Raw genomic sequence first — 23,519 nt, 5'->3', positions numbered from 1 at the left:
CTGGCCACCGTACTGCATTGGTAACTGTTAATATAAGAGATTAAGGGACTATTCTCGGTTTGTACGATGGGGCAATTTACTTCTTCGACTCCCGAACAAGGTCGATGTTTATTTGACAAAAAAAGTTTAAAATGTATGCAATTAATAATATTCAAAGACTGTGAAAGACATCCAACACTAAAATCAGCTTTATTTTTTAAACAAATCCTAAAACCCATCAACTTGTGACTCATTAAGAGGGCAGAAAATACATTGAAACCGATTACATCCCTTCTGACTGTTTTATTGAACTTTACAGTCTTATTTGGATATTAACCACCCTAAATACACAATTAATAATAATGTTGTTTGAACCCTTCTATTGAATTTCATAAACATTTGATATTGTAAAAAAACAGAACTGTAAAGGTCCATATGAAAGGGAAAATGTACAGTGGCTGATGCTTCCGGTCCAGATCAATCCTTTTCTCGTTTGCCCGCAAATTGAATCTGTGCTTTAGTCAGTCATGTGTCACTGATCAGGACACAACACACAGATCTAAGGGTTATGTGGCAATTGGGGGTCTTGTCTTATTCAGGAGAATAAAAAAGCATGAAGACCAAGTGCTGTCCTGAGGTTATGGGTGTACTTCAGTACTTCAATGCCACTAGTATCGTTTATATAGTCTACATCCAGTCGCAAAGCATTCGAGTCCAGTCCAGAGCGTAGAAACAAGGGTGTTGCTGAAGGACAGTTGTGACACCGGGGAGTGGAGTCTTCTTCTCGAGTGCTGCTCTGCGTCATTTGCTTGAGATTTGGGTCCATCAGTCAAAGTTCAGTGTGTGTGTGTGTGTGTGTGTGTGTGTGTGTGTGTGTGTGTGTGTCCACAGTCCTCAGCTCTAAAATCGGACTCTCTGCAGTGTTGATTGGAGGCCGTTTCTTGCATTGCCACATGACTCAAGGGTCTTGTTGTTTCTGTGAAGGACAAAACACACTGTTAATAGGTTATGACCACACATACACAAATTAAAATGAAAAATAAAAATCACTGCCGGGCGCAATGTATAAGCACATGTTCTGCTGTTACAATGACCAGGGAGAACAAGCACCATCCTGCACCAAATGTTGATTAATCCAAAGTTGAATATCTACTGCAGTAAACTTTGTTTTCTTCACAAAAAAGAAGGGAACACCATATTTTGTACAACTTGTATAGTTGTGTGAAACCTTAACAATTCCTTCTTCCGCAGCTTCACATTAAAATCATTCAATTGCCAAAATGTTTGTGGGGGTTTTATTGTGACACAGTCAAGGGAGAAACTTTTTAAATCCAGTATAGTGGTGACAGCATTCTTTTTTTAATTTTTTTTTTTTTTATAAAATCTGAAATACAAGACGGGCTCTTGCCTTAATTTTGTAATAGGGACAGAAACTTCACCATTGGTCATTTTAAACTGAAGAGTTGAATTAGAAGAATATATAGAAATAACAAGATGTTAACAAATCTATTCCACCGCGAAAAAACAAGTAATCACCATAGTGTGTCCACCTCTGACGCACTGAGCGCGAAAAGATTCACGTTTGTGCTTCATTCGATGGGAAGGCGAATCCGGGTATTTTGTACCTGCAAGCTGCCTGCTGATTGGCTCATTCTGTCTCGCCCTTACCGGGACAGGAAGGCTTCGAGCACAGCCACGTTCTCTTTGGGGAAGTAGTCCTGTCTGACGACGTGCTCCAAGGTGTGGAGGTGACCGGGAACCACGAGCACCGGCTTCACTTTGTCCTCACTCTGAGCAGCCAGGAGGACGCGACCCGAGGAGGGGCGGTGGGAAAGGAGGACAGGAAGTGAAGCACAGATGGGAGGGGTCGGGAAAGAGAGTAGTGTTAGAAAGGAATGGAAAATGCCCCAGAAAAAAAGATAAGAGTGAGATGTGCAGGTGCAGATTAAGCAGACAGTACCTTGAGAAGTCCGAGCAGCACCAACAAAGATGACACAAAGCTGTAGCCTTGGAAGGAAGGAGTGGAGAAGGCTTTCTTCAGTAGGGCATCTGTAATGAAATGGGTTGAGAACATAAATATAGATCAAAATTCCTCAAAACAAAGTGACTACAAGACGTGGAAAGACACAAATGTATGTTTCTTTACAGTTGGTGAAACCTCACCAATACTGTCCAACACTGCATCCTTGACGTCGTTATTCTCATCCTTGTACACAGAAGCAATCTTGAGGAAGGCTTCAGCCGTTTTTGCAGCATCTGTTACATCCACCTACACAAAGAGAGGGCCACAATTGTATATCACATTACATGCAAAGTGACTTACAATAAGTGCATTGAACGATGAAAATATTACTCCAAAAAGAGCCAGAATAATGGGAGTACATACAAATTTATCAAATAAGAAATACGGCTTCAGACACATCATGAAGTTTGAAATAAGGAGTACAAAGTGTGGAAGGGGTAAAGTGAAAAATGTTCACCCCTCTGTTGAGTGATTCACAGACTACAGCGCATTTTTTACTCACTTATTACCCTGGAACAAATTACCTCCCGACTTGCATTCAATCTCTGACTTAGAACTTTTTAAATCCCACCTTAAAACGTTTTTATTTGGATTGGCTTTTAATTCTGTGCACTGTGACACTATTTACGTTTGTCTGATTTTATGGTTGATTTTTTCTATTTTATGTTATTTCTTGTTGTAAAGCACTTTGGATACCTAGTTGTTGCTGTAATGCGCTATATAAATACATTTTGATTGATTACCGAGATACAAACATCCAAGCTGACATGTACTCAACCGTAACCCAGGATCTTTCTCTTAGCCTTTAGTTTCTCTCATGAACAACTAGGTACAGTTCTGTGGGTGAAAAGTGAAGCCACTGTGGACGGCTTTGTGAAATCGACCCTCCGTTTACCTGCTGCTCGATCAGCAACGCTCTCCTGGCCCCCAGTTTGAGCAGTTTGTCGGGGGACGGAAAGCTGAGGAAGGAAGAAACGTCTGGAGGCCGGGGCGCCGACACAGGGGTGGACAACTGACAGGGGAAGGAATAGAAAGTCAACGAAACTACGACACAAGACTGACATGAAAAAGTCGACAGCTACAGTCGTCTTTGTGTTGGACTTTGTGTCACCGATTCCATTCTGTGTGAGGCTGTTGTTTAACATAACATTGCAACATATGTTCATAACCCAACATTAATTAGTTATGCTCAACAGCTACTTATTGCAGCTGCATTACACCTGAATGTGAAAGTATTTTTTTTTTCTTAACTTTTGCATTAATACATAAATCTGCCTATTTTGGTCTAAATATAATCACACATTTAACTGACATTGTTGCCAAGGCTTTCCTCTTCTTCCTCCTCCTCCTCCTCTTCCTCCACTTCCTCCTCATTCACTTCCTCGTCATCGTCATCCCTCTCCTCGTCTTCATCTTCATCCTCGTCGTCATCGTCGTCGTCTAGGTCGCCATCGTCGTCACTGAGGCAAATTCAAAATCTCAGCTCATTAGTGAGGTTCGACTCTGGGATGGGACGCATGGTAGATATGTCAAATATTATGATGGTGTCTGGTGCAGATATGATGCTGCAGACATTTACACAGAAATGCAAGACAAACTGGGACGGTTGTGGTGGAGAAAAGAAATTTGAAATAAGTCTTGTGACGGTGAAGATGTGAAGACCTTTTTATTTAAGAAATTCCAATGTCCCAGACAAATAGCAAATATCTTCTTGTCTCACAAGCCTTTAGGTAAAAATGTATTCTCTCTGCTTTTGCTTGATTATCTTCAGCTGGTTTTATGTGGAGCTCTATGGTTTCCTCTCACCATCCAAACACCAACACTTGAGAAAACTAGAAGACTAGAAATGGAGCGTAATGTCTATGTGTGTTAACTGTCCTAGACTGGCATCCTGTCCTGCTTCTCACCCAGAGCGAGCTGGGACAGGCACCAGGCCTCCACAATAGGAACAGAGTGGTACAGAGAAAGGACGGATGGGAATTCATCAACTACACCACAGGAGCTTAAAAAAAAAGCACAACATGATTACCTGAGGGATCCCAAGAGCTCAACCATGTTCATTTCTTCCATGGCGTCTTTCAGAGCTTTGCAGCCGTCATTTCCGAGACAGTTACCTGAAAATCAAAGACATCATTTTATATGGTGTCGTCAGAGGAGTCAAGTTAAACAAAAGGTAACTCTCTACATTCGTGCAAATTAAACATAAAGCAGAAGAGATGAAAAGACATACTATTACTCTTCTTAAACCACTGATAGAAAGACTTTAATGCACATTCTTGTACTTTAGAAAAAAGTATAACAGCTATTTACATCTCAATTAAAAGTGAATCCTCAATATTTTGACACTGAAAAATAAAATAAAAAACTCAAAATCCTCTTATTAACTAGGGTTGGAGCACTATGAAAGAAAGAATTCAAATCGGTTTGATAATAAGCTTAAAATCGTACACATATCACATTTTACCAGGTGTTGCACTTGACTCGACACTCCAGAATGGAACGTAATGAAACTGCTTCTACATATTTGTATATTTCCATTTGGAGCACATAAGTGCGTTCACGTGGATAAGTGTGGCAACATGCATTTTAATACAAGAACAGAGATGGTGCAGCAACTCCAAACGTTCTGAAAGCGGAGTTGAAAAAAATGGACACTTCTCACCCTCGCCATGGTCAGGTAGTGGACCACCAAATTATTTTTTAACTTATAAAAACGATGGCGAAGGAAGGAGGGCACATTGTTGGAGCCTTGATTTTACACGACTTGTCAGAAACTAGCCATTCTGTTGGACTGTTTATAAAAAAAATTGATTACGTTTACCACATTGTAATGTTGTTTATTAGTAATGCATTAGGGTGGATTTAGCACAGTGACACTGTCAGCGGTGGCTGCTGATTTAGGCTACTTTTATAGTTTGCAAGAACCTGGACAGGGCAGAGTTCAGAGTAAACTCGACTAAACTCTCATAAACAGGCAAATGTGTGAAGAGCAACATGATCCTTGCAGCTTTGTACCGTTCAGGTCCAGTTTTTCCAGCTGGACCTTGTCCTTTACTGCATGTGCCACAGCCAGAGCAGCTTCCTCTGTGATCTCGCAAAATGACAGATTGAGTTCCTGTTAAAAGAATTAAAACAAACAAAAACATTTTAAAAAGGGAAAAGGACATAAAGATCTTTCACAGTAAATTTGGGACAGAAATGATTGAACCCTATAGGTGTGTGTAAACCTGTTGAGTTGATCGTTGTCCACACATGATGTGCAGTGTTTCAACATTCAAGCCGACAGTGACTCTTTGCCAACACGTGATTATTCCGGGAGGCAATGAGAGCTCAGGCTCTGATCAGGGCCAGTTGTGAATGGATCACTCACCTTGAGGATGGGGATTCCCTCCGATACAGATTCTGCAATAGCTATGGCTCCCTCTGGCCGCACCAAGCAGTCCCCAAAGTTTATCACCTGGATGCTGCGTAGGTGTTTTAGGCCCTGTGAAGAGACAAAAAAGACATTATCTGCTACAGCTTCACAAATGTCATACCCTGAAAAGAGAATTATTATAAAAAAAATAAAAGGTGATGGAAATGGACAAATAGGTGGATAATTATTTCAAAAGAAGGCCAAAATCTCAGCTCACGGAATTCTCCATTTTGCCAGAATTTAAATCAAACCATGATAGTGATCTCAGCTGCCTCTGTACCTGAGCCATGGCGATAGCCCCCCTCTCAGTAAAGGTGTTGTCGTTGAGGTTGAGGATGCGGAGTTGTGGGTTGTGCTGCACGGCTGTGGCCAGGGCTGTCACGCCAGGGTGATTGATGCCATTCTGGGGCATGTGAACCTCCTCCAGGCTGCCCATCAACTGGGAACAGAAGTTACTGTCGTAAGATTACCTCGACAGCCACATGGCAATTTTAAAAAGAGAATCGCAGCAATCAACAAAAAAAGGCGTTAATGTTACTGAACAACTGAAGCAGTCAAACAACTCCCGATATGAGCAGTTTGGATACTAACAGATCTGTGATCCGTATTTTAAATCAATTATGCATAGTGCGCCAGGAAGGAGAGATGTAGTCAAATCGAAAGTAGAAAAACTGGGTGCTCAACAGCTGATGGAATAACATTTTCACCACATTTTTCCCAGATCACTCTGTCAAGTAAATAAGCAGAGCGTTTGAAGGTCGAGGAGTGAGTTAAATCTGAACCTGGAAAGCTTGAGCAAGGGCAGTAGCTCCATCGTTCTCTAGCCGGTTCCTCCCGGCAACAAACACCTTCAGGCTCAGTGGGGCTCCATCTGCACTGGACTTTTTATGACACTGGATCAATGAAGCAGCCAAGATCTGAAAAGCATAGTATCCAAGCATCAGTTGATATTCAATAACTTCTAACAGTATCTACAAAGCATTTTGCACTTTGTTTCTCCATTCCTGAAATAAATTTTGTTTTACAACCAACGCTGACAGAAGATTCCCATGTGTCTTACCTTCCCCCCTCCGATGCCCATGCCACAGTTATTTAGCCGTAGCTCCTGCAGTGTGTAGCAGGCTGTGCTTTTGAGCAAATTTTCGATGCCCTTCACCCCATCCGGCCCAAAGGCGTTGTCACTGAGATCTAAAACCGTCAGCCTGGCACCTGCCAGCATCAGAGCGTCACCAAGGGAATTCTACAGCACAACGAGAGGAGACAAAATGATGGACAAGATGCGCTGGGTAGCGTATCATGACGACTTCAGCTTTGACTGTGGTACAAGTTACAGATGTGTAATAATTCAGGAGATGGAAAGCGTGCAACATCTCAACAGGTTATGACCTTGTTGGACAGTAATGTAGTGGAACAGGTGCGTTACCAGGGAAGGTGGGATCTCAGAGCGCAGACGACCTGTGAACATGTCACTCCAATAACAGCGCTGAAGGAGAGAGATAAAAAAAGTACAGTGTTGGACAATCTTGAATATATTACATCACACACAAAAACCACCAAGCTACAACACTAATCATGTTCAATCTACTGTACATTACATCTGAAACAAAAAATGGTTTAGTTGATGAAGAGAAAAGTCTGTTAATAATATTAGTCATCATTCAAGCAAAAATGCTGAACATTCCTTTGCATTTGTTGCTTTATGTGAATTCATCAACATCACTTTGGATTTAAGAATATCATGACGGGCAATTTCACAGTCTCCATATTTATAGTACAGTGTTCACAGTGTCTATATACTTATTTATCAAGTAGAATACCAAATAATGTATAGGTACAGACAGTGTCAAAAAGGTGACAAACTTGACTGCCAGATTTAAAATGAGAATGAGCTAAAAAGGTCAAGATTTAACACTTTCAAACCTTGAACTCGCTCTTCGTCTCGAGGGCCTTGGCGATGGCCTTTGCTGCCTCCACTCCTACTGTGTTTCCCTCCAGCCTCAGGGCCTGTAAACCCTCAAAGTCCTGGATCTCCTTCACGATCTCCTCCACTGCAGAGGAGGGACACGGGGGCAGAAGTGGATTGTGTGAGACAAAAGAGACGGGAGAGTGACTGTAATTTAAATAAACAGTTGGGACACAAATGGGAGAAAAATCATTATAACCAACAGCCTCACGGGCTCAGTGACAGCCCGGCACTCACCAGACTGGGCATCATCCAGCTTTCTCCCCTGGCCTTTGTAGCTCAGCTCTCCGTCCTCCACGCCGGTCTTGGCCAGAGAGTCGGCCAACTGGGCAACAATGTCGGTCGCCATCGGGACACCTGAGGGACAAGCATATTGTTTACCATTTGTTCACACTTTGTAAAGGATCTTTGGAGCTTTATGACCCAATTATGAACCATAACACTGACCACCGAAGTCCTCAAAACTCCAACAACATTCGGTTAGCAGAGAGGAACTGAGAGAAAAGTCAAAAACCAGGGCCCACAACAGTCGTACGACACTGCACGTGTCTCGCGATCACACGCTGAACAGTAAACGCGCCGTCGGGCGTTTCACCTGCAGTCACGACGCGATCCTGGAGCTCCTCTGTGAAACGTTACTCTGAACTACAGCTGCTCTGCTTGCGACAGCGGCCGCAGACTCAAACAGCCCGATGGTTTTCAGACACACTGACGTCGACATCTGCAGTGGTCGGGGCTGAGGGTTGTTTTATGAGGAGGGGTTTCCCTCGTCAGCAGGCGACTGTTAGCATTAGCCGAGCGCTCCTACTGTAACTACACCCACCGGCACCTCAATGGCTGAGGCGCCGGTGGAGCGGTCCTTGCTAACGACCGCAGGTTCTGTAACACACGACGCGGCTACTAGACGCGGAAGAACGGCCTTGCTCTGGTTGTGAATAGAAGGCGGTGAATGGGACATGTTCGTCCGCTAGCTAGCACGGGCAACATGAGACAAGAGCGTGCTCGGCCTCTCCGCTCGGCCACCGACAAACCTCTTCTGTGCCGACAACGCAGTTAGCTCGAGCTCGCCGCTCCGCCGTTTAAAGTCTTTATTACAGACACTGTCACTCAAAGTCCTCCCCCAACAGGAACGAATGTCAACGTTACCACAACACTGCCGCGCCGATTGAATCCAGACCAGCCACACGCTCCCGCTCGCCCCCGACGTTCAAAACCCAATCCGGCACACACGACCCCGACTTGACGGCCGCGGAGCCGGGAGACAAGGGACTTGTAGTTCCGTTTAGACTACAACGATGCGTTCACGTGCTCCTCCAGTGTACGTCATTTAACATGCCCGGAAACGAAACAAACAAATTCGCTATGTAGGAATTTAGTCTGAAAGGGGGTTTGAAACCTACAATGGGCCTTAAACGAATACAGTTAACCAAATCAGGCCAAGGTCAGATTATATTTTGATGCAGTTGTGTGTTGTATTAAAGTACAAGCCCACAACTGAGGTGAGGCTACCTCTCCTCAGGTCGTATCTGTGTAATACTGATATTGGCTCTTGCTTGCAAGCAATATATATCTATATAAAATATGGATATTGAGTCAACTGGCATTAGACAACGCAACTTTCATGTGGACTACACAACAACTGAGTGTTGTGTGCCTCAGTCCTGCAGTCACCCAGGGGGTTGAAATCAGTCACATCGTGCAGGCACAAAAGGGTCTTTTGCAGGTAGTTTCTTTGTTTTTTTTGTTGTTGTTTTTTGCACGATTTGAATATTGGGATTTATGACTACATCCTAAAAAACTTTGTTGAATTAGTGTTATGTAAGATAAAAGTAAAGGGGGGGGGGGGGCTGGAACTGTTGAACATCTTTCCTATATTAATGTTCTGTCACCATTTTTAAGGTGAGCCATAATTATCAAAATTAACAGTAATAACAGGAAATGAACGTCATTTTATCCCACCAAAATCACATCCGTTCATGTAAATAAAGAAAAGATCCCTCAAGATTGTCTCATAAATAAATTAGTTACCTCTTTATGGATGCTAGCGCATACACAATAATATTAATTCATAATGATATTTTATGTCTATGTCTTTTGGCCTTTCTCCTGATTTGGTAAATGGGTCTTAATCCTGAGGCATGCCACAATTTATTGATCCACTGAATGTAAGCATGTTTTATTTGATTTAATTTGCCAAATTGCCAAGGTGTTATTTATTGCTATTTTTTTGGGGGGGGGGGGGGGGGGGGGGTATATTTGTTGTTGCTGTGGGTTGCAAGTTTTAAGTTGTCATAAACATTCGTGTCGAATAAAGGTTGAATTTGTGTATGAATTCAGATGGTTTGCCTGCAGGAAGAAGGAAGTGGTGCCTGCTAGACCTCTGTCGGGGCTGGAAAGCTCCGCGCGCCGTTAAAGGGCCAGTGTAGAGACTTGCGGTTGCCTCATGGTAGGACGGGAGCTACTGGGAATCGAAACTAAACTCAAGACTCCGCTGCTACCCCTTCCTCCTCCTCGCTGGTTCACCACCGCCAGCAAGGGCCTCTCGGCAACTAAAAGTTGTCGCTGCCCTCGTCTCTCCCCGCCGTTTTCATCTGGCATGATGCGTTTGTAACATTTTTTTCCCGCTTCGGTTCAATGAACTTCCTCACTTCATCAGGTAGGTGTGCTTGAAATCAGCCCAGTCTCACGGCGATAACGGTGGTGGCGGGGGGGGGGGGGGGGGGCATGCGGGGTCAGTAGCTTGTCTGCTAGGTGATGGGGGGGGGGTTGTAATCTTTGGACGACCGTGATCTTCAGGCTCTGTCAGTGTGTCGTGTAGGATGTGACAAAGTGCTGGATGTCACTTGTTTACTTCTGCAGGGAGTGGGCGTGCTAAGGCTGCATTTCATAGCCGCTGTCACCATGTCACCATGTCATCGTGTCATCAGCCAGTCTTGGTGACTAGTTTCCCTGTGCTTTCTTGGTCTTCCTCCCCAGTGGGCAAGCATGGACCCTGCACGAGAGCAACGCAAGCAGGAGATCAGCAAAGCTCTGGCATTTATACAGTGAGTGGTTTCATTTGACCAGAACGGGGTCCTGTCCGAAAGTGAAACCAACTGACGCCTATCCCTGACATCTATGATGTGTCAGTACTTTTTCTAAGCAAGTCTTTCGTTTCAGGTCGTCCCTGGCTTATCCAGATCCAGAGGGCTACCAGGTACCGGCTGTTATTACAAATCACAATATCATGTCTGCCTCCTTTGTTGGCACTCTTTGTCTCACGCATTTTCTTTTCCTCTTTTTATCTCTCTCCATTCATTCTTGGCTCCACTGTTTTATCAAAGTCAGAACACTTAATTCATAAGGACCTTTTCAACTTTTGTCCTACTCCTTCTTGGAGGCAGCGTTGATTCAAATACTGTCACTAGGAGACCCTTCGGATGGTTTTCGAAGACTGACTGTACCTCATTGGTTGCCGGAGTCATTCCTCCCGTCCACACGGACCCCGAAGGATCCCTTCGTTAAGCAGCTCAGCCAACTAATAGTTAGGCCTACAGCCTTCAGATCAAGTGGATCTCTTCCCCTTCCAAAATCACAGTATTTTTTAGTACAAAGTCCCCTCTGTGCCATCGCAATAAACCAGTCCAAATACCACACGCACATACTTCAGAGACAGTTGATGAGGAAGACAGACGTGGACTCCGGATGATTTGTCCTAATGAACTTGGACATCTCCTCTTGTGTCACCTGCAGTCTTTTTTCAAAGTTGTCTCAACATATATGAGATGTTTGGTACATTTTTCCCACTCAATATTAGTTGTAATCCACTTGCACCATCGTCATGTCAAATTTGAGCCAAATCCCCACAAAACCATTTCCCTCCATCAGTCTAGCTGTTCTTTGTGTTTAGTGCCTATTACCTTGCTTGTACTAGGATGGGATGTTAGCATTAGCTCAAAGCATGGCTGTACCGTAGAGACGGTTGAAGCTTCATATTATTCCTTACATGGGCATTAAGAGCACTTCAGGGCCAGTATGAACAGGATAAATTATTTATGCAATAATCATTAAAAAATATACTTTTAACCAACATTTTTTTAGTTTGTCGATTTGAGTTCACACAGGGGCTATCTTTAAAAAATAAAATCTGTAGTCCCTGTACAGAGGCTACCTAAAATAGAAAAAGTATTTAATTTGAAATGACAAAATTATTAATAATTTCTAAGCATGCAGACCAATATTAATCCGAAAAGAGTACATGCATGTTAAACGAGTTCTGTACTGAAACGGACCCTAAAAAAAATCAGAGACTGGCAATAAAGTTGAAATGAACAGTGCAAGTGTGTGAAATTTCCACATTTCAACGTACTGTCGTCTAAATCCTGTCATGATTTCCACCTCGGTTTCGTTGTTGCTGATCTTGAATCTGGTTAAAACCCAAAGAACTTAAATAACCACCTCATATTCATGGCAGAATGTTATTCTTCGAGCCATTGTGCTCACTATCGATGCACATGAGTACTGTCGCCATGGCCAGAATGTTGAATCATTCAAAAAACGTTTCCCTTCTTTATTTTCCTCCTCCCAGAAATACCTGACCCAGTTAGTCTGCAACCTGCTTGATGAGGGCAAAGCTTTGTTCAGAGACGGAGAGTTGGAGCAGGCCGCGACGGACTTCAGTGAAGGCCTTAACGTCTCATGCTACGCTGAAGGAGAGGACATCCAGATCCCCGAAGCTTTGCTGGAGAGCCTGTATGTCAACCGGGCCACCGCCTACCACAGAATGGTGAGGTCCTGGTCCTGGGTGTGTCTGAGACGGTGCGTCATTCTGCAGTTGAGCACCGGTGAAGCTCAGACAGATACTTGTCAGGGTGTAGACAGCAGTTTAGGAAATGTCCTCATGTATGCTGCTGTGAGTAAGACTACTAAAGACAGGTGCTATGCTTACAAAGTGCTCGCTTCATCATTATAAGCATGTTAGAAATTAGAAAGCATTAGTATTTTGTGCAATGTGCCACTAGCATAGCTGTTGACACTATTAGTACATTTATTGATTAGGTGATAAACAGAAAAAGAATCAACAACTTTTTTGATAATCCATAACTCATTAGGCTAATTTTAGGCAAATATATATATAAAATGGCAGTTTTAAACTTTTACAGAAGCCATACAAAACTTATTACATGCACAAATATATATTCTCCACGGGATCACAGCACCTATCCATTCATGGACATGTGTAAAGATTCGATTGGGCACCAAATATTTTGTATATATAGTAAATCTCATTCAGCTAAAGTAACATGTACTTCATTCCAAGGGTAGACGGCCTGTTATGGAGAGGAAGTGCCACTGTGATACGACTGTTTACTCCCTCGATACAGAGGCTACATTTCAGTTTATCATACCTTTATGACCTTTGTTGCTTGTGGCAACCGCTATTGGGGACTGGGCCAGCTTGACTCTATCAGTGTCTGCAAAGCTATCCCTGAGACAGACAATGAACTTATGTTTTGGAGAAAATGGGCCGGACATATCGTTACTAATAATATAAAAGTGTTTGGATTTGAGAAGTCTGTACACTAAATTATTGATTTGAAAATAATGCACACTTTGTTTTTGAAAACAGAAACTATTTTAAGATTTTAGCAATATTAAAATCCATATCTTTTAATTTTTAGACTGGCCAATCAAGATGGTGATAATCCCACTGGGGCAGTTATTTTTGTGTTTAAAAAAATAAATAATCCCAACACAAAATACCAGTATAGATGTTATTGTAAATGTCTTTTCCAGTAAAAATTATACTTTTGTTAAAAGAAATCAAACGTCTGGCCTTATCTAAGGTTTATTCATCTGATATCCCTAAAAGCAAGTATCTATTTCAGTGCACCAGATCTGGGAAAGCCAGAACATTTTATCAGTAGTCTTTAATGTACTGAACGACAAGTAATGTAAAAAACAAAAATTCAGGGTGATCTGTAAATCAAATAATATACTGAATCTGGACTCTAAACTCATTTAACTGAGTAATGTCTCTTTTAAACCAAGGGGGCTCTTCTGTCCTCACCACTCCTCACCCTATGATGCTGCTTCTAAAAACAATGCCGATCTGATTTACCACCCCGCAAAAAGAATGTGACCTGTCCTAAATCATGTGGATGTGTTTTTCCTGCAGCACAAGGCCACTGAGCCTAAACATGCATACCAAGGAAACACTCCTCTACTTTTCTGTCTAAACTGAGAACAATGATTTGATTGTAGAAATCAAAGTGTATACATAAGTCTGTCTTCATTCACACCCTTCTCATTTGAACTCTTTTCACATCCACACATGTCGTTTTCCTCCACAGGGGGAATATGATCGAGGCGTGAAGGACTGCGACAGAGCTCTTGCATTGTGTAAGGAAAGTGAGAGGGCCCTGTACAGGAAGGCACTTTGTTTGAAGGAGCTTGGGGAGTACAGAGAGGCCTACAACTGCACCACGGACTGTCTGCTCATCTCTCGTCTGGTAAAGAGAACATTGGGAAAGTCGATGTGAATTGATCTGAGAGAAACCTAAAAAAGCAAATCTGTTGTTTTCAATGAGCCGGTTGTTAATGAGGGAAAGTTTTCACTCGTCCTGAAAAGTTCATTCACGACCTTGGAAATATCAGTTTAACTCAAATGGCACTCTGTAGAGCACATGCCTCTGCCAGGGCCGAACAGTTCCACATGTTATGTATTAGAAACAGGGAACAATCGAAATGATTTATTGTACCTGCCAAGGAGCCCATATGATTGGTTTTGTTTTTTTGCTCAAAAAGTTATGTTCACATGTGATGTTCACATGGAATGAATCCGGATCAAGGATGTAACTATTCTTCATCAAACTTTTGTGTCATGTCCTCACAAATACTTAACATTTTAAAAATATGTAGGTCAGATGGGTCTTTTAGTGGAATCCGGTGGGGGGATTGCTCACTCTCGGCGGAAGTCTGTGCTCTCTGAGTGCTCTTGTTTGTCATGAAGCATTGTAAGAGAAAGTGAAAAACAATTCCTGGATTTGACCCTTAATTAGCATCCAAGCTATTTGAAAGTGAACATCACTACTTCTGTGAGGTTGAAGGTAAAAATCTTTACGTAAAATATTAATATTTATTCAGTTTGTTACTGAAGTTTTAACTGTTTCTCATGTGCACCAATTGCATCTTACTTGAGTGTGGATTTGAACGTGCATTTGTGAGTAGCCAAAGTTACGCACAAATAATTGTACGCATCTTATTTGCCATTTGTAGATGATGTGATACAAATTTGTCAACATTCTGACACTATTCTCTCTCCATAGCTTCACGCCTTCGGTCCAGACGGAAATGTCTCAACATCTATCAGATTGTTTGCCATGAAACCTTGTAGGATTAATCCCAAATTTACTTTTTTCTTAACTTTGGAAATTTATTTAGCGCCACCAGCAGTTCAAATATGTTCCCTTTTCTTACAGTTACATCTAAATACTCGCAAAATGAACAATGTTGCCGTCATCCTCGCCTGTACTAATTACCAAATGTCAGCATGCTAACAGGCCCAAACCTGGCTTGTGAACGTGGAACAACCGAATGTGGGGCGATAGGCTCAAAGCACATGTCACAGACTTGTAGCTTGTGCGCTGAAATGAATCTGTATCTTTTTTCTGTTTTACTCTTGACAGGATAAAGATGTGAATGAGCTGGCACAGGAGCTGGCCGTCCACCTGGGACTTAAAAATCGAAAACCCTATGTCAGCGCAAAGGTTAGTGAAGTTTAGAATTTGTTCTCTGGAGAATCCCACTGACTAATGTTAATCTTAGAGATCTTTTTTTTATTATCACAGTGTAGGTAACTTTATCACACAACATATAGACCATCGATTAGAATATTCATTGTATTATAATAATTGGTAAGTTTTGATAACATTTTGACCTTGCGAATTAAATACCTTTAAAAACAAGTTGTTTTCTAATGTTGAAGCTAAAGTCCAGTAAATTAACTGCAGTGAAATGGTCTAGTAGCATCCAGAGATATTCAAGAAATTACTGTAATGTAAACTGAAGGAGTTGACGCTGACTTTGCTTTGTGTCATATGCTGCTTGTTTCCTTGTCTTTCCCAGGGCGACATGCTTATAACAAGAGGCATTGCTAATGGAAACATGACCGCGGCAGCCAACAAGGCAAGTTCCACACTCCACGAAACATCAAAATATTGAAAAAACATGTTTCCTGCAAATCTTCAATCAACATATATTAACAGACAACAAACAGTTTAATTTCTTAATGGAGAACCATTAGGCATGTTTTCCTGTTTTGCAGAAATATTATAGAGCAAATACTCATCATCTCAGATATTCTCATATTCATGTATATATATATTTTCCTTCTCACCTCCAGGTGTCTGGCTCTGATTTAGGAAACGGTATAAATCCTCTGAGTGGCATTGCACCAGGTGTGAACACTTGACATTGACATTATTTGAAGTGCATTACATTAACATTACAACATGTATTGCATTGTTGTTTTTAACTATAAAGTTTTAGAAAATGTGTTCAAAATAAATAACAGTTAACATCTAAATCAATTATTTCCTGCTTCTCTCCAGTCAGTTTTCCCAGCATGCCTCAGTCCACTGTTCCCTCCATGTCGCCAGGCTGCTGCCAACCTGCCGTCCCCTTAGCGCCCGACAGGGTGGACACTTTGGAGGACTCGGAGCTGATAGGAGATGACTTAGATAGCCTGCTCGACTGCTTTTCCACTGAACAGGAGTCAACAGAGGTAAAATATCTGTTTGTGCTGTGTTTGGACTTGTGTGCACAGATGTTTGTTTGTTTTAAGGTCATTGCATCATGTAGGAGAAGTGCTGCATTGGCCAGTCAAAACCTAATCGAATCATTCAGTCGATTTTTTTGTTGTTGTCCATCTTCACTAAAGTTTCTTTCTCCATGTTCTCCAGACCCACATCCAGAAAGAATTCTCGGTTCCCAGCAGGACATCCACCCGCACACAAACAGTTCCTTCGGTCCTGCCCGCACCAACACCCCAGCTACCCCCGGCCTTCTTCAACTCCGCCGTCAGCCAACTCAACTCCCTGGATTCCTTTTCAGGTGGTGGGCACAGCACTACGACCGCAGCACTGGATACCCTGGACAACCTCCTAACCTCGCAGGGTCTGGGTGCCTTAGACAACTGCTCGGGAGTTGAAGGAAGTGCAGCTGCGCCAAGTTTAAGAGTGACCTCTGCAGTGCTGAAAACCCTGAATGGCCTTGATTCCCTCGATGACCTCTTGGATACAACACCTGCCAGTGTTGCAGCCACTGAGGAAGTCAATGAATCCAAAACAAAATTGGACATGGAGTCCCTTGATGATTTGTTAGAGGGACTAGATCCCATGGAGACTGTCTCTGGTCCAGTTGCTCCGAGTGGTAATGTCCCTACATTCGGTGGTAAAGCTGTGGACCAGCTTGACTCCCTCGATGTCCTGGACTCGTTTTCCTCAGTGGAAGGTGTTGGGGCGGCTTTGCCAGCAGTCATTAGGGGAACAGGCCTGGACTCGCTCTCTGACTTCAGCTCAACTGGTAATAATGATTAGTTGGTGACTTATTATATCATTGGCAAAACAGAGGCCTGTTGTTCTCGATGTCATGACATCAAATAGATGCTGAAAATTATCTAGATCACGCGGGCACAGCAGTTTTTGCCTTGTGTAGATCTGTGGAAAAGAATTTCTTTTCTCACATATCATCCTGGTGTTTGTGCATGTTTTAGCCCATTTATCACAGTGTGTATCTATTACAGATTTACATCATTTGTAACAGTTTTTTTCTAACTGCTCCTCAGGTATCGCAGGCTGTCACCCTGCTGTAGCTCCAGCAATCCGATCTCCAAAGAACAACTTCAGAGTAAGACTGATTATCAGGCCGGTGTTCCCAGCTTCTTTTTTTTAATCTTTTTTTAAGAATTAACTGAAATCTTCTTTTTACCGTGGCAATACAGGAGAGAAAATATAAAGCGCCGTTTGCAAGTTCTAACCCCCTGTCCTCCACCCATGAGTTCCTGCAGGCCTGCTCTGCCTGTTTCCCTCAGGAAGGTACAGTATTGGCGCAGTCACAAAATCACAGTGATCCTGCTATGTCTTTACGATATAGAAATTATTAATATGTCGAAATTCACCAATGTGCGTTTTCAATAGCAGAAACATCAACTCCTACATTTGTTCCTATTAAATATCTCCAGTCTTTCTAAAAATATGTTTGTTCAACATTTGCTCTCAGGTCAAGGGATATATACGTTTGTTCACAAGCCAGACCTGGTTCACAGCTGTAAGCGAGACATTCTGCTGTGTAGACGAAAGACGGCTTATCCCACCATGTGGACCAGAGTGCGGCCGATTCCTCCTTGCACGTCCTTCAAAGGACCCTTTGTACTTTGCAGGGGTAAGGATCTCGACATCAAACCGATGATTGACATCAGTATCTCTTCTGTTTGTGTTCATTGTTAATTGTGCGTTGAATGCACTTGTTGTAAGTCGCTCTGGACAAAAGCGTCGGCTTAATGAATGAAATGAAATGTAATTGCAGTACACCCCAAACCAGAAACAAACATTAGTTTTCAGTGATGAAGTTGCATTGTTTCAGAATCTGGAGGCAATTGCACATATCTGCACAGATAAAAAAAACACTACTGCTGTCCCATTCCCGATTTCTTTTCATCCCATGTGTTCACATGTTCATGTAGAATGAAAGCATTAAAAGAAATCTTAAAATGTTTAAGATTTTAAAAATATGTCTTTTTGTCTAAATTAACCATGTTCTGATATAACTGAACAGACAGCCAGGGATGGAAATACATTTGGATGTTTTCTGGTGTTTGACATGCTTCCTTTGACAGACCTTTGGAATGTTAAGTGTTCAGTTCGTGTCAGGATGCAGCACTTGAAGTGAAGGTCACACATCTGTTGTATTTCATACCCTTTACCGGCGGTCGGTCTGATCTCAAGAGGCAAATGAACATCAATTATTTGTTGACAGGCTGATAACAGTCACTTATCAACTACTCCGATTCACCCAGCTGTTAAGAGGGAGCTTGTCATAAAAATGAGCGGTTAATGTAATTATGTTTATGTGAGTGAGGTGTGTATTTTCTTACATGTCCAGAGCTGCAGAAGTCTGGGGATTTGGGCGTGTGTAAGTACAGAGATGACTGTACATTTGCCTACAACCAGCTGGAGATCGACGTTTGGACAGTGGAGAGGAAGGGGGCGTTGGACAGGAGCCTGCTGTTTGAGACGGGAGCTGTCAAACTGGACCCTGTAAACAGCATCGTGCACCTTCTACAGGAACACAAGGGCACGTTCATGTTCCTCTGTCAGGTAAGTGCATTTAAAAACTTTATAGACTAATCATTTTACGAATCAGCTTTTGTTAATCCTCTTTTCACTCTTGTCTTTCTGTCTCTTTAGGAGTGCTATGACAATAAACCTAGAATCATCAGTGTGCGCTGCAGAGACAATCACATGATCTGCTCCAACCTGGACGTTCGGCACACCTTTGATGCTAATAAGTGAGCGTGTTTGCAACATACCTGTCCCTGCGAATCCTCTCACCCTCGCTCATTTACTGGCTCATGTGCTACCTCCTTGACTCTCACTGCTTAATCAGTGTGAAACACGCTCTTGATTTCTCCCTCTGCGACCTGTCAGGTGCTTGGCATTTGTGGTGAGGACCCACAATGTGAACTACAGAAAGGTCCGCCCGCTGAGTGTCCTGTGCCAATTGGATTTGTGCCACCAAGCCATCCGGTACGGCTGCCTGAGAGAGGACAACTGCCACTATGCCCACTCCATCATCGAGCTCAAAACCTGGAGGGTGCAGCAAAACACAGGTGCAGTCTGTCAGACACATGCAGTGGAAATAGTGGAATCAAGAGCGTTGGACCCTTCATTCGTTAACTTAGGGGGTTAAGTTAAAAACAAAATCAATATAGACCCTGACATCTGTTTCACTGTGATGTTGAGAAACCCACAGTACACAGTGTGTGTAGTTAGCCAGATATTGGGAATGTTTGAGTAACATTTAGACTGAATGTTTTAGACTGAAATATGACTGGATGTATGATAATGTTGATCTCTATCTGCTGCATGTGTGAGTATTGCAAACGTGAACGCCATTTCAATGTTGTACGGTGTTAGTTTGTCAATCTGCTGCTTTCAAGGAATCAGTCAATACTGCTAATATTCCGTTGAACATTGTTATTAAATTCACTTAAAAAAAAAACATCTTTACAGGCAATGTAGGTGTTTCCTTTCATTTTTTCCATTAGATGGTAAAATCCAGAAGAAATAAGCAGCAGCTTATAGTGTTTCTCTCAAAATGAATGAAAGGCAACTTTATGTCTGTTTGTGTGTTTCTGTTGTTTACAGGTATCAGCCCTGATGAGATTGTGAAAGTAGCCACACAATATTATGGCAAACAGGAGCAAAACTCAAGTAAACAGAAATGGAATAGAGTAAGAAACCATCTTTTTATAATTTTCATAGAAAATTCACACTGTTTCTCCACAATTTTGTCCAGCGTCTTTTCTGTGTGCTCTTATTGTTCTAAATGTAAAGACCTGCATGTTGAAGCAGGGACACCTCCCCACGGCTGCCTTTGCTCATGTCTTCACTGACTGAAATGTTCACCATTTGTAATTAGAATTTCATACAATTCTGCGCCTTGATCGTCGCCTTAAATTCTTTTATTTCAATTGAGATTATTTTTCCGTTCACTTTTTCACTTTGTTTTTGTTGTCATTTGATTTAAGCAGTTGTCTTCTGGAGGTGGAGCCAGCAAACCAAAAGGAGGAGGAGCTGGAAAAGATCTGAACTTGAGGATGAAGTTTGCCTGTGCTCAGTGCTGTCGGGATGGTCTCATCAGTGAACCTGACAAAGCACTCAAGTACTGCAATGCAAAGGCCAGACATGTGTGAGTGAAAATAATAGATCTGTCATAGTTCCTATACAAGTCTAGAAAATAAATTGAATATAAAATGTTAACGCCTTAAAAATTATCTATAAAACACACATACAGTATGTCATACAATCAGACAACCAGTTAAACCCCAATACTTCAAATGTGGGCAAGAAATTTAAAGCCTGCTCAAAAGCAAAATGGCTTAAAAATGAGTTTATCGCAGAAAGTCAGAAATATCACAAATTAGTGGTGCGGTCAGATAAACCTGCCAAAATCATAAATAACACTAACAAGTTAAACTACACTTGTTCTGTCCTTGTCTTTGTGACAACTTCTTCAGGTGGACTAAAGACAGACGGGTACTGCTGGTCAGGTCCTTAGAGAGAGGTAAATGGGTTCAGGTCCGACCACTGCCATATGCCAAGAACTTCCCTGTGCATTATGAGGTAGGTGTGATCCCTCTGTTCTCATGCACTTTTAATGACCACAGGTACTTTTGACCCAATTCATCACAGACATTTCCACATTGCCTTTCTTGTCTTTTGTGGTGTGATTTTTGTTTTGACTGCATGAAGATTTCTCTTTGCAGATATGTACCCAGATGTTGGAGAAAAGGAAATGTAACTACTCTGGGAACTGCACCTTTGCGCACAGCCAGGAGGAGAGGGAGATGTGGATGTATATGAAGAATAATGACTGTGAGTTTCTAAAATCTCTCCACTGTACAGTTTATATAAAATAATAAACCTATATGGAAAATCTAGCTTTATTACAGCCTTGTAGTTTAGTTGATTTGGCCTGCCTGGCCCTATTTTGTTTGGTGGTACCCATTCATGTGAACATTGTGACACCACATTGAGATACTTGCACTGGATCTACAGTGGAGATCAAACAAAGTTTAACTCATGTAATGCATTTAATATGTTTGTAATAAATCAAAAAAAGTCTGACACTGCAATTAAATATAGATGTTTACAGTCTGACTTTGAGAGATTTTCTTCATCTGTTCCTGTAGTGTGGAACATTCAGCAGATATACGACATGTGGCTGACGTTAGCCGGCCAAAACCGCCAAGCAGATGGAGCCACGCTCACCCAGCCTGTCGCAGAAGAGAAATATATTGTCATGCCAACTGACTATGCTGAAGCAATGGTGGGTTTACTTTTTTCAGTTTAATAAAAATCAAAGTTAAAAAAACAGCAAAACTTCCCGACTATGTATCTGTAAGAAAAAGAAGATGACAAGAATCCTTCTCTGTATTCTAGAGTGGCTTCCACTGCCGGCTGTGCGGTAGACACAGTAACAGTGAGCGGCAGTGGCAGCACCACATCTCCTCTGAGAAGCACAAGGACCGACTGTTTGGTTGTGAAAAAGAAGACGAAGCTCTGACGTGGAGCTACCGTTTTCCTGGACCAAACTTCGAACTCTGCCCCAAGTAAGACCTTTTCCTGGACCAGTTTTTTTTCTTCCTTCAGCCGAGTTCAGCTGGTTAGGGATCCTGCATCAGAGTGTTGTTGGCCTGAAATACCTGGACGAGGTGGGAACACCTCGACCACAGAACTTAAAGGGCAGCTTGGAACCCCTTAACAATGAGTATTCTTTTCTGCTGAACCTTCAGTGGTTTAACTTGTCACCCTGCTGCAGTGATGTGAAAGTGCACTCCAGGGCGTGACAGTCCACTGGGACATGCAGCGGGGTCCAAAGGTCTCAGACTATTGGATCCCACTCTGTGCTTGGTGTGGTCCGAGAAACAGAATTGAAACTCTAAACCAGCAAAACAGTGACATATTACTGGTGTTAAATTACTCTTTAACAAAAAAAATATATATATGTATGTATATTCTCAACAACCTTTGCCAGAATTTCTTACTACTCTGAATGGTTGGCTTCGCTGTCGCTTGCTGCTTCACCTTGGGCCAATGCACTTTTCACAGCTGCTAGTGGAACTGTTGTAAAACAGGGCCAGAGTATATCTGTTTATTCACAAAAACAACCAAATGTTATTTGGTCATCCAACAGCTAAACAACCCGACATTTTATCTCATGAGTTGTTGGTGACCAAAATGAAAAATGTCAGAACTGATTAAACATTTGTCGTCCTGTTAATGACTGCCAGATTGGAGGACGGCTGTCCTGACGGCGTGAGCTGTGACTACGCCCACAGTCCGGAGGAGCTGCAGGAGTGGACCGAGAGACGGGATTTCCTACGACAGAAGCTGGCCAGAGCAAGGGAAGATATGCTCATCATGCCCGATGATTTTGACTTTGGGATGTACAACTTTCTACTCCACGACTGAGAGGAAGTTATTTTTTAGTGTTTAGAGTGTTTGTAACTGCCAAACTAGCATATCAGTGTATTAGGGGTTTTCAAATCAAAACCAAAATGAGGAGGTGACGTGATCAAACTAGCAAGAGATTTGCTTTCGCAAAATGCCATCTACCATTTACTTTAATTTGCTTAATATTTTTTCCATTTCTTCATACACGTTTGCTCAGCTAAAACATCAGTAAAAAAAACGTGTTGGTGCCACTAAAAAACACAGCAGACACCAACACATTGTTTATCACAGAACGTTCATAGATGGTTTATATTTAACCATACATTCAGCTTTTTGTCTGCTCTGATCCATGTTACATTCACACACATCTTTGTTTAGGGTGCTTTGTCCTTTCCCTTCTCTTTAACGAGGTTTTTAATTTTTTTTTATTGTGCTTTCATTCCACAGTTCATTAAGAAGCTGTTCAAAGCCCTTACTTTGCCTTACAGTACTCCAAACGATTTGTCTCTACCTTCAACGCAAATAAAGTTTTTACTGTTCAGTTCCAATTTGTGCTCATGCAAAGACATACAAAACTTGGTTTTGGTGGTTAAAGAAGAATATTCAGGACATGAATAGCTTACAAGAATGAAAATTCCATTCAGATAACATGACTGCTGTGAAATTGTATTGCCAGCCATTAATATTGGTCTGAGTGGGGTTTTATCTAAGGAAATGATTGGATGTATGGGGAAGAAAAAAAAAGAGATAGATGTAGAAAGAAGAAAGAAAAAAATACCTTTAACAATAATAGTAATCATATTTATTTATATTATTATTTTATTTAATACCTAATGATGAGAATGGTAATATAAATACTAATACTAATAAAAAGGTAATGAGTTTTGAATTCAACTGTAGATTGTGCCCTCAGCAGCAGCT

The 23,519-nt window shown here is 42.0% G+C and overlaps 2 protein-coding genes across 12 annotated transcripts; one reads left to right on the top strand and one right to left on the bottom strand.

Moving 5' to 3' along the window:
* Positions 1 to 172: 172 nt before the first annotated feature.
* rangap1a (RAN GTPase activating protein 1a) lies at positions 173 to 8,681 on the bottom strand. 6 transcript variants are annotated; one of them, XM_035616068.2, is made up of 16 exons: positions 8,527 to 8,681; positions 7,618 to 7,737; positions 7,338 to 7,465; positions 6,841 to 6,900; positions 6,478 to 6,657; positions 6,200 to 6,334; positions 5,698 to 5,856; positions 5,373 to 5,486; positions 5,018 to 5,117; positions 4,032 to 4,116; positions 3,315 to 3,462; positions 2,898 to 3,014; positions 2,143 to 2,248; positions 1,940 to 2,028; positions 1,605 to 1,769; positions 173 to 974 (listed from the first exon to the last, which is right to left on the bottom strand). In XM_035616068.2, the coding sequence occupies exons 2-15, from the start codon at positions 7,727 to 7,729 to the stop codon at positions 1,644 to 1,646; spliced, it is 1,659 nt and encodes a 552-aa protein (XP_035471961.1). In that variant the 5' UTR covers positions 7,730 to 7,737; positions 8,527 to 8,681; the 3' UTR covers positions 173 to 974; positions 1,605 to 1,643. The 6 variants fall into 6 exon arrangements, with proteins under 6 accessions (XP_035471961.1, XP_035471960.1, XP_035471954.1 ...); XM_035616067.2 differs by having other exon boundaries at positions 173 to 955; XM_035616061.2 differs by having other exon boundaries at positions 173 to 955; positions 1,648 to 1,769.
* A 1,123-nt stretch (positions 8,682 to 9,804) lies between these two features.
* On the top strand, positions 9,805 to 23,146 carry LOC118288338 (zinc finger CCCH domain-containing protein 7B). 6 transcript variants are annotated; one of them, XM_035614340.2, is made up of 23 exons: positions 9,805 to 10,036; positions 10,357 to 10,424; positions 10,540 to 10,576; positions 11,948 to 12,145; positions 13,713 to 13,871; positions 15,048 to 15,128; positions 15,487 to 15,546; positions 15,764 to 15,788; positions 16,020 to 16,144; positions 16,323 to 16,944; positions 17,207 to 17,268; positions 17,363 to 17,456; positions 17,641 to 17,802; positions 18,523 to 18,737; positions 18,828 to 18,928; positions 19,068 to 19,249; positions 19,788 to 19,873; positions 20,171 to 20,331; positions 20,660 to 20,765; positions 20,909 to 21,017; positions 21,335 to 21,471; positions 21,585 to 21,754; positions 22,436 to 23,146. In XM_035614340.2, the coding sequence occupies exons 2-23, from the start codon at positions 10,366 to 10,368 to the stop codon at positions 22,614 to 22,616; spliced, it is 3,132 nt and encodes a 1,043-aa protein (XP_035470233.1). In that variant the 5' UTR covers positions 9,805 to 10,036; positions 10,357 to 10,365; the 3' UTR covers positions 22,617 to 23,146. The 6 variants fall into 6 exon arrangements, with proteins under 6 accessions (XP_035470233.1, XP_035470232.1, XP_035470230.1 ...); XM_035614339.2 differs by having other exon boundaries at positions 15,764 to 15,818; XM_035614337.2 differs by having other exon boundaries at positions 10,240 to 10,424; positions 15,764 to 15,818; positions 15,972 to 16,144.
* The last annotated feature ends 373 nt before the right edge of the window (positions 23,147 to 23,519 follow it).

This window comes from Scophthalmus maximus, chromosome 17 (assembly GCF_022379125.1).
Source record: "Scophthalmus maximus strain ysfricsl-2021 chromosome 17, ASM2237912v1, whole genome shotgun sequence".
Classification (NCBI taxonomy): Eukaryota; Metazoa; Chordata; class Actinopteri; order Pleuronectiformes; family Scophthalmidae; genus Scophthalmus; species Scophthalmus maximus.
This window is presented reverse-complemented; position numbering and strand designations above follow the sequence as displayed.